The 10,937-nt window shown below is 39.0% G+C and overlaps 1 protein-coding gene across 1 annotated transcript; it reads left to right on the forward strand.

Annotated features, from left to right (window-relative positions):
* Positions 1-942: 942 nt before the first annotated feature.
* On the forward strand, positions 943-9,324 carry slc25a37 (solute carrier family 25 member 37). The gene is made up of 4 exons (XM_082555840.1): positions 943-1,396; positions 5,577-5,805; positions 6,156-6,212; positions 6,639-9,324. The coding sequence occupies exons 1-4, from the start codon at positions 1,202-1,204 to the stop codon at positions 7,172-7,174; spliced, it is 1,017 nt and encodes a 338-aa protein (XP_082411966.1). The 5' UTR covers positions 943-1,201; the 3' UTR covers positions 7,175-9,324.
* Positions 9,325-10,937: the final 1,613 nt, after the last annotated feature.

Genomic DNA, 10,937 nt, shown 5'->3' on the forward strand with positions numbered 1-10,937 from the left:
AAGTGAATTTGAAACTTCTGTCCTGCAACATGAGACAGGTATACAGTATCTAAAGACATATAAATAATTAAGAGTAGAAGATGTAATGAAAAAACAAGGAATTGGTTTAAATAACTGGCCTCCAGCGGGGTCCTTGGACTAAAGCAAATGGAAGGAACCTGTGAGGTAGTCCAACAGTTTGACAACAATGTTACACTTTTTTTGGGAACTGGAACTCAAGCGTGTGTGTAAAGCAGCTATTTTCTGAAGCTTCTGCTTTAACTGTAGGCTATTTCATAAGACTATCCACATGACGTGAAGCACGGATGATGTGTGCAGATCTGTATGCTCAGATTTAAAACGGCAGGTGAGGGTGGTTTGTGTTAAAATAATGTTTTAAAAAAAGAGCTTTTCTTCCTTCCCTCCAGTTAGGCAAACATGTGTTATCAAAGGTTCAATGAGCACTACATTACAATAGTGCCGCTAAAGCAGCAGCTAAGATATCACTTAAGATAAAAACAAAAAAGATGTGCCACTTCTGTGTTTCTTTTGCTGAATAACTACAGATGTCGCCCTTCTTTTGCTTCTCCAGTTGTGTTTCAGAGCTGTAATTGCGAGTTATGTAACATGCACAGTTCAAATAATTAGTAAAATATAAAGAAGAGTTATTTCTTAAATGAGCGTTCATTTCATATTTATGTGGCATTTCCTGGAAGGATAAGTGATCCTGTTTGTGTACTAAAGTCGGTTTTTCAAGTACTACGTGATAGCGCCATATGCGGTGTAGAGAGACCACGACTTTTAGATAACTTCCCTTTGACATAAGACGATTTCCCTCATGGTTATTGCACATGTGCTGCCTGATAGGTAAGCCACACCTACTTATCTAGTCAAGCTGGACTATGAGATTGCACTTTTGTCAAACCCATTCAAAAACGGAGAAGGAAATCCAGCATGGATGGACAACTTGTAACAGTGGGGCTGTTGAGTGTGAGAAGAGTCTGGCATGGAAAGTTTTCATTGGTCGCCTAAAGCAAAGATCCCGCCCGAACATTATCGACATGAAACGCGAGTGGTCCATATTAATACAACCACGCCCTCGGTCGTTACGTCACATGGGCGCTGGAACTCCAGTAGTGATGATGTTGTGGTTATCCATGCCGCCGTTACCTCTCTTGAGTGTTGTCTGGTAAGGGAGAGCTTCTGGTAGAGCTCCCCACGCATGGAGTTGTGCTCGGACCGTGTGGTGGCAACGCTGGATATGTCGCAGAACAAAAGCAAAGACGAGGAGCCTTTCAACAGTGACGGGGACTACGAGAGCTTGCCACCTCATGTCTCCGTGACGACCCACATGACAGCGGGAGCAGTGGCTGGCATACTGGAGCACACAGTGATGTACCCCGTGGACTCTGTCAAGGTAACTCACCGCGAAGCACAAGTTCACACTTGCTTCGCCGCCACAGATCATTCACCAACAAGCTCCAGAGCAGCGCTAACTGTCCCGACTGTCTACCATAGCTCGCTAACGAGCGCTAGCTATAAAATCTCCGGGCTGCCCATCCTCGGTTAGCCTTGGTGTTAGCCTTCGTGGTACGAGCTGGCTGAACAAACTAGTTTCACAGGCTCGTATGAAGTAAATCAGAGTAAAGAAATATGATAGTTAAACCAATCAAGTACAAACAGTTTCGTTTCTTTTTTTCTTTTCTTTTCTTTTCTTTTCTTTTTTTTTGCTTCCTGCTCGATACAACGATTAACTTGCTAACATGTGAAGCTTCCTCAACGCCCGGTGTAACCTTAATTCATAAGAGGCACATATTAGCAAGGTTAAAGCAAAGTTCAGAATCACGGTTTTATTTTCAGCCAGTGAAGCAAGTTAGGTATTCCCACAGTCGTTGTAGGCAAAGTAAAGGTCAGGTCTGAAGTGTGGTTACATCACATATCAGACTTTTTCCAATATTTAAGGCAAGATTTATAAACACCTTTCTGTAAGTTATTACTCTGTAGTGCACTTAAAAGCACACTTGTGGTCCCACACACCCTGCCACCCCGACTAGATGATATCACTAATTAATAAAGGCTAACAGAGTCCTACCAAACTGTGTTTGATAATGTGGTTATTATTGTACTGCAGTCTACATAGAGCTTCAAAGTGCATATACACTCGTTATATACAGTGTGTGTGGCAGTAAACAGGTGTTATGTACAAATCTAACCCACTGTTTGGTTTGTGACCTTCGCTGGGTCGTGATGACCCTTCTACCAGGTTAAAGCTGTTGGTCTAACAAAAAAGCTGGTCTGTGTTCTTCAGACTCGTTGAAGCAGCTGTAGTTGTCTCTGCTTGTTTAAGGGAAACAAACACACTACACGATAGATGCAAATTTATTAGTTTATATATTTTGTAAGTCAGTACAAGAATAATAATGACATTGGCTTATAATTTGGCACAATTTTCGAAACTGTGAATGCTCCCAGTTATTTTCTCTGTTTTCAAATATGAGTATTTGATGTGTTTGCTACTTTTTGTTAAATGTGGGCTGCTGTTCAGACAGAACATTTTAACACAGCGTGTGATCTTGGTTTCTCACATTATTACAGGCATCACCATCTATTAGCACAGGAAGAAAATAATGAACACAATATACATTTCATACAGCAGTTACACTCCATTAGAATGAGAAAGCCCATGTTTGATCTTGACTGCTATTTATATAATACTACTACTACTAATAATAATACTAATACCAATAATAACTAGTAATGACAAATGGCAAGCCAAGAACATTTTATTTGCCTTTTATTTTTTAGCTTTGTGTAAAACTGATCTAGTGTAGGCAAAAGGTGAACGTGAAGCAATAAAGGATTAAATTACTGACTCTTTGGAACAATAATGAGTACAGATTATTTAGTTTCATCTAAACACAATGACAGTAAGTCATGAGTAGGAATGACTGGATTTTTAATTGTCTAACCTGTTTTGGTTGTACACTTGATAGTTACCAGACAAGTTTATAAAGAGAGGAACGTCATTTCTCCCTCCCATTAATGCCATGTTGAAACTAACACCTAAAGGTAAGTGTTCAGTAACATAATGAAATGAGGGTCCAGTTTTGTTAAAAAAAACTTGCATCTGTAAAGTAAATAGTAAACTGGGCGGTTTAGGTGTGGTGAACTTTGTTCCTTTCATTCCTCTCTAAATCCTGCTCACCAGTTATTTTCTAACAGAGTGGCATTGTATTGATGGTGCTTTATTTTGTAGTGCTGCAGTCTCCTAACAATAATTTTGATTCGGCACAGACAGCTTGATTAGCATAATCCATAAAAGACACTCGATCCTCTTTCCCCACAGTGTGATAGTCTTGACATATTTCCACACTGACCTGTAGGCCCTTTGTTGCACAAGCCTTGTTGCTGCTTCCTCTTGACTTTTCAAAGTTTTCATAAGCGCAAAGAGCTGTGGATGCACTTGCTCGGTCCAGGCTTTATACAGTTTTGAAATTTTCCATTTTAACCCATTTACATTTTCCACATTACACAAAAAAGACAGATGAGATTTTAAGAGATTGGATTCAGAGCACACTGTACTTTATTTCTAGTTAACAAACTCAAATTAGGAAGCTGTGTGGTATGTTTCACATAGGTTTTGAAATGCGAGTTGCAGAATGACCGACTTGGTGTTATTTTGAATTTCAAGCCTGGCGAATCAGGCTGACAATCCACTCACTGTATGTTTCAGTCTTCCAGTAAAACATGAGACTCATCTGGGAATCAGGGAGGGGCTTCTGTTACTGCTAGGAGGGGTGTCTTATCTTTGTTGCACACATTCGGAATCAGCCTCACACAGCAAAGGGTGTGTGTGTGTGCAGTTGCGTTTCTCAAGTGTTGATTAGTAAACGGCCACAGAATCACAACAGACAAAGCTAAACTAAAAGACAGGACAGTGTAAGCCATCAATGGTCATGTTTTCTTTCAGCACATCATAAAGGCCGCATCGATATTTGCTTCTGGGGATTGTTGTATTACATCAGCTGACCATAGTAAAAGATATATATAAGACCATGAACCACCTATTTTTTTTATTTATTTATTTTTTACTAGTACCTGAAAACACCATTATAATATAATCTGCTTTAAAAAATCATCTCCACTGTTGGACAGTTTTTGCATTTAGTCTCATTTTGAGTTCATAGCTGCAGATCTTTCTTATCCATACATTTTACACCATGGGCCACATGCAGCCCACTTTGATCTTAAGTGGGTGAGACCAGTGAAACTCCACTTTGTGTCAGTGTAAAGACATTTAACTAAACATGTAATCCCTGATGTCTTTATATCAGTGCAGTTTCATCAAAATTTGTATTTTTTTAATGTGATATATATGTAAAATAAGTGAAAAACATCTGTTTTAATACTTTCCTGTAGTCATAATAATGTACTTTTATTTCTATGGTAGAACATTTCTGTAGTAAATGTAGTAGATACTTGAAAAACTGAGGTCTTTATCAATTGAAAAAGTTGTAAAACTTAAGAAAATACAGTAAAATGTACAACACACAAACACACACTTCTTAAAGCCATCCAGTGGGCCAGATTGGAGTCTTTGCCAGGCCAATTATGACCTCCAGACCTTATGTTTGACAACCCTGCTTTTTAAGCTTCTTACTACACAGGCACTGAGTGTGATGCATTATTAGTATTGGAAGGTTAAATAGTGTTATTCCCCAGTTTTCATTTCACAGTTTCAATTCTAAATACAAATTCCCGGGCTGGTTTAAAATCCCTTATTTATAATGTTTCCTAACATGATGCTGAACCTTAGTCAGTTAATTTCCAGAATTGATCTCTTGGATTTGGTTACAGCAGAAAAGAGTTATGTGTTGCACTTCAGATGTTTTTATCATGTATTCAAAAAGTTACCACAAAAATCTAAAACATTTGCTGCTTGTGGTTATTGTGTACCCAGCATTATTTAATGTTCAGAAGAAGTTGGGGGTTTAAAACAAGACCAATTAAATTACCTCGCAGTTCCTCTCCTGATGGTGTGTGACTAACCATTCATATCAGTTCCTCTGTTTTAAGCAGACAGTTTTGTCTTCTTGTGTGTAAATGCAGTGGAACAAGCTTAAACGTAAATTGCACTGCCAAGTTTTATATGCCCAAAGTTCCCAAATCTGTGTCCTGCGGAAATGTAATTGATATTTTATTGTCAACCCAAAGGAAGGAAACACAGGGGAACATGCTGAGGAAGATAGACTTGGCCTATCTCCTGAGCCAGCCCTAGATCGCCCCGCAAATACAAACATGCTTTGTGTTGTCCAGAGAACTTGGCATGATGGAGTAAAACAAAGAGCTGCCACAGCCTCCTACGCCAGCCTGGGAGAGATAGAAATCACTCAGACTCAGGCTGTGACACTGCCAGGAGCACTTACTGTCAGAAAAATATAACACTTACAAGGACAAATATGCCCAATAGCAATGATTTGGCTTATATCAGGTGCTGATTTTAAGGCCACACTTGTGCGTTCATACCAAGACCTCAGTTGGATAATGTAACTGTTGTGCTGGAATAAATGATAAGCGATCTTTATTATTTTCTTCAGACAAGGATGCAGAGCCTGCAACCGGACCCAAATGCACAGTACAAGAGTGTGTACGAGGCTCTGAAAAGGATCATCCGGACTGAGGGGATCTTCAGGCCGCTGAGAGGTCTCAACATCACTATGATTGGAGCGGGGCCTGCCCATGCACTCTACTTTGCCTGCTACGAACGAATGAAACGCTCACTGAGCGACGTCATTCAGAGCGGCGGCAACAGCCATTTAGCCAATGGTACGAGTTTCTGCATCTCAACACAAACCACTTGACTATCTACACTGACTGCTTTTACCGTAGACTAAGCATCACAAGACTTGGAGGAGCTGAGTTAGGAGAAGTCATATCCTGTTTACAGTGGCTGGGACAAATCCCAATCGCAAACACGAGAAATCCAAACAGCGTGTGTTATGATTGGGATATGCCATTTAAGCCAGTGTCTTTTTTTAGTAAGAATGGTAATCCAGCACAGCCTTTACTAAAATGCCAAAAATAAGGGTGATATTAGTCATAAACTAATATGGGGATGTCTTCTTTTTATTACTGCTTCAGATATTTGACGTGTCAACGTGTGTTTGTTTGAATAGGTGTGGCTGGTAGTGTGGCAACTGTTCTTCACGATGCAGTCATGAATCCAGCTGAAGGTAAGAACTGAGAACATTTCCTAACAAGGTACTTCTTTGCCTTTTAACAGTGTTGGTATTTTGTCCTTTGTCACTAATCCTTCTAATAAGAGTTATCTGTGTATGAATGCACTTTTTCCCTCTGTCCCGCTCAGCTTAGCTGTTGTACAAAGTGCACCTGAAAATTTACTTTAGCAAATGCACTGAATGAATTTTAATACGCAGATTAAAGTAGTGTGTGCTTTTTATTTCTCTCTAAGTAAAGTTTTCTCAGACTTGCACCGCATTCCTGCTTAAAATTAGAGCTCTTAAAAAAAAGAAGGGCTAATAAATCACTTTATGGTTGTTGTTGTTTTTTTACCTTTTTTATCAGAGATATTGTGTGCAAAGCATGAAATTATATAGAATACATGCAATCAAACACACTAACACCCTTCCTGTTTCCAGTGATAAAGCAGAGGATGCAAATGTACAACTCTCCGTATCGAGGACTTTGGGACTGCATCCGAACTGTAACATATACTGAAGGCGTTGGAGCCTTCTACCGCAGCTACAGCACACAACTGACCATGAACATCCCCTTCCAGGCTGTTCACTTTATCACCTACGAACTGATGCAGGAGCAGTTAAACCCTCACAGACATTACCACCCCGGTAGCCACATATTGTCAGGCGCAGCAGCAGGAGCCGTTTCCGCAGCAATTACTACTCCGCTCGATGTCTGCAAAACACTGCTCAACACACAAGAGAACATAGCGCTCAGCTCCATGAATGTCAGCGGTCACTTGACCGGTATGGCGAACGCTTTCAGGACTGTGTACCAGCTCGGTGGTCTGTCAGCCTTCTTCAAAGGGGTCCAAGCTCGGGTTATATACCAGATGCCCTCCACCGCCATCGCCTGGTCGGTGTATGAATTCTTTAAGTACTTCCTGACAAAGCAGCAGCTGCCTCAGGAGCATGAGGCGGGACCTCGCCCTCTCTAACAGAAAGTGCGTTTGAGCAGCACACAGGTGGGCTGATGACAGAAAACTCCGACATGAAGGTGTAAGAGGTCTTGGTTTTTTTCCACATGCTGCTGATGAAATAACATGAGTCATTTTCGCACAAGGAAGAATGGTGGGGGTGTGGCAGAGAGAGAAACACTCCTAACAGTGTGTTATTTTTCAGTTAATAATGTTCCACAACCATGATATGCAACAAAGATCACTATATATATATATATATATATATATATATATATATATATATATATATAGATATAGATGGATGGATGGATGGATGGATACTTGTAGAAGAGGTGATATTGTTCTTCCTCCAGTCCACAAACTCACCAACCCCAGCTTTTCCAAACTCTCCCATGTTGTTTGTTGTTTCTGTTTCTTAATATTGGAACTCTATATTTATTTTCTTAACATGTGTGTATGTGGGTGCGTTTGCACAGAACCATCACAGCACATTCTTTATTTGCACGTCTCTGCTGATGGGACAGCTACACGTTCCAAGTGCCTTATAAGCATATAAAACCCTGCTTAACCCTTTTTCCTTTTCTGTTCTCGACATAGGAAATCTTCCCATATTTACATTTTCTTTGGTCCAAGTTGCATCATGAAAAGCACACAATTCTGTTAGAATGAATTATGAATGAATACAGGCTCTTTGTATTGGCATCAGTCACATCTGTTAAACGCACACATAAATCTGCATCAATTCTCCTGATTGTTTTGGGGTTTTTTGTATTTTTTATTTTTTTTTTAAATTAAATACTAAATACTTTCTTCCTGCCCCCTGAGAGATCCCGTTTCTCTCTCGGCATGAAGGTGTGTAGGCCGTAGCGGTCCAGCTTTTTGCCTGCACAGAACTGCAGTGCATCTGAATCACGCACAATTTAAAGATCGTTCGCTGTTACTGAAGACAGGCAGCTTGTTTATGTGTATTCAAAACACGAATACACAGCGGTGACTATTTCCGAGAAGCCTCTCTGTTAGCCTGGTGTGATGTTCAGCTTTCGTGTGAATCGTGCTGACCGTGAAGATTAAAGCTGTACATTGTATGTAAAATGCTTTTTTATTTTTATCTTCGGCTTTAGCCGAACACGCACACCCCCTGTGATGCAAAGTGCAACGTGATGACTTGACGTCAGACGTACACTTTGTTACCATGAGGTCAGTAAAAACTTGATCGCATCAGTAAGGGTAAGCAGGCATTGTTATTTCTTTTATTTTCACTCATCCTGTTGTAGTTACACGTTTCCTGTGTGCTCTCTGCTCTTTTCAGCCTATTGTCATTTTGCCAGACCTTGATGTTATCCAGAAAGCAGTCAGATGTATTTATTTTGAATTAAGGAGGATATTTTTCTTACTCTGGAAAAGTTTGACGCATTCTCGTTGATCTCGCAGCCCCTTCAGCCACCGATTCCTCACATTTGTACAGTCGGGTAAATGATACTAAACCAAAGACAACCTATGCATTCTACTTTTAATCTGCACGATGTTGCGTGCCTGCCTGCGGTGGATTTTTATTCCACTTTTTGCGATGTAGTTTTCACTCAGTAGTGTTAAGATTTACAGTCACATCTTCAAGTTTGGAGCTCAGTGATGTTCTGAGCAAACACCATTGGACTTTTATTTTTTGTTGTTGTTCTTTTGAATGTCATAAAAAAAAGTTTGAATTAATCTTGAAAAACTACAGTGCAACCTAATTTTTTACATAGTGATATGGTTGACTTGGAATAGACTACATAAACTATTCATATTGAATTGTTTTCACATGGATGGATAACATGTTTCAATATAAAAGTAGATTGATGTTTCAGTCTGTTGCACACATTGTGTCTTTTTTTTATTTTATTATTATTTTTTTTAGTTGGATCCGCTGAGGAAAATCTCAGATTTTGAGGTATCTGTTAATAACTGAGATATAAAAGTAGTGTCAAAAGTATTTTGAAACAGAAAAGCTGATGTTCTATGTGGGAATTTGAATAATGTAAATATTTTTATGATCTTTACACGCAAAAGTGAGTGTCATCTCCAGTGACAGGAATGCTTGAAAGTTTGACCCTGCAAATACAAAATGATTGTGATAATGCTGCTACAGTATGCAACACTGGAGCTGAAATAAACATGTAAGTGAGAAATGGCGCCCTTTTGTGTTTGATTTTTCTGGAGTATTTGTGTTGGGAATGAGTGTTGCAGATTGGGGAAGATGTTTGTTCTGTTTCATAGAACAACAGCAAAAGGTTTTATAGTGGAGTTTGATTTAAAGTAGCATATTTTACAGTCCTGATATATCATAGTTCTATTTGAAAAGCAAACACGGCGAAAAACCTTTTTACTACTGTTTGTGTGAACCAGCCCTTTAACTTGTAAGAGTAATACAGTTTCGGTAGAGGGCGCTGTTACATAAAGGTTGACATAACAGGCACGCCAATCAGTGATGTTGACTTGCTGTCAAAGTGTTGGTATCTCTTATTTAATAGTTACAAGGAAGATTACTTATTATTATTATTATTATTGTAGAGCATTAAAATAGCAGTAAGGGGCTGACAGCTCACACAGGAAACACGGGATCTAGTTTTCAGGCAGTTACTGCAAAAGATTGTCATCCAAATAATAATATTTAAACAAAAAAGTCATATGCTTACATTTAAATTACATTACTTTTGAGCCTTTACTTTTGTTGAATTAAAGCTGAAATTTTACACTGATTATTTGATCTTAAGTCCCTACACTGGTTTACAAAGGCAACATTTTTGTTTTTTTAATTGTCCTTGTAGAGTACTTCCTGATCTAACTGTATATCAACAGTGCTTTAAAAATGGTCTAGAGCAGAGGCTTTACAAATGTCCTTCATATTTTAGAACTGGTAAGATTTGCTGTGGCATCAGTTTGGTCAGTTAAATGACTAAAAAATCAGTCCCAAAAACTTAAAGTAGTCCTGTTCTTAAAAATTGAACAGTGAAAACGCAATGCTGTGAAAGCCTACTCCCTCTCTCTTTGTTTCCCTCTCTTACATATTTCAAATCAAACAAATTTTAATATTAGACAAAGATAACCCAAGTAAATACAAAATGCAGTTTTTATATACTTTTTTATTTATTAAGGGGGAAAAAATATGCAAACCTACCTGACTCTTTGCGAAAAAGTCACTATTTTTTGAAAAGCTAAGTTCACTTGCCACACACAGGCCTGATTAATGGCAGACATGCTTAACCAAGAAAACACTTAAATAAAAGCTGTCTGACAAAGTAAAGCAGGCTAAAAGACCTCAAAAAGCAACACATTATGACACAGCTGAGAAACAAATTTGACATCTATCAGTCTGGAAAGGATTATAAAACTATTTCTAGTTTCTGCAGTGAACCACAGTGAGAGCCATTATACAGAAATGGAGAAAGCTTGGAAAAGCAGTGAACCAAAATTACTCCAAGAGCACATCAACACCTCATCCAGGAGGTCACAAAAGTACCCAGAGCAACATTAAAGAATCACATTCTTCACGTCTCAGTTAACGTCAGAGTTCATGATTGAACAATAAGAGAGAGACCGAGCATGGTACTCATCCATGGGTACCATGATGAAAACCACTGCTGTCCCAAAAGAACACAAAGGCTCGTCTCACATTTACCAAAAAACATCTTGACAATCCCCAAGACATCTGGGAAAATATTCTGTGAACTGACAAGAAAAAATTAAGTATGAGTTCTGCTACATCTGGTTTAATGCTGACAGCATTTCATAAAAACAACAT

Source organism: Aulonocara stuartgranti, assembly GCF_965226115.1.
Source record: "Aulonocara stuartgranti genome assembly, chromosome: 12".
In the NCBI taxonomy this organism is placed as follows: domain Eukaryota; kingdom Metazoa; phylum Chordata; class Actinopteri; order Cichliformes; family Cichlidae; genus Aulonocara; species Aulonocara stuartgranti.

Coding starts and splice junctions, on each gene's coding strand:
- slc25a37 (XM_082555840.1), top strand. CDS start 1,202: ATGGAGTTGTGCTCGGACCGTGTGGTGGCAACGCTGGATATGTCGCAG. Junction 5,806..6,155: donor CAACAGCCATTTAGCCAATG/GTACGAGTTTCT, acceptor TTGTTTGAATAG/GTGTGGCTGGTAGTGTGGCA. Junction 6,213..6,638: donor AGTCATGAATCCAGCTGAAG/GTAAGAACTGAG, acceptor TCCTGTTTCCAG/TGATAAAGCAGAGGATGCAA.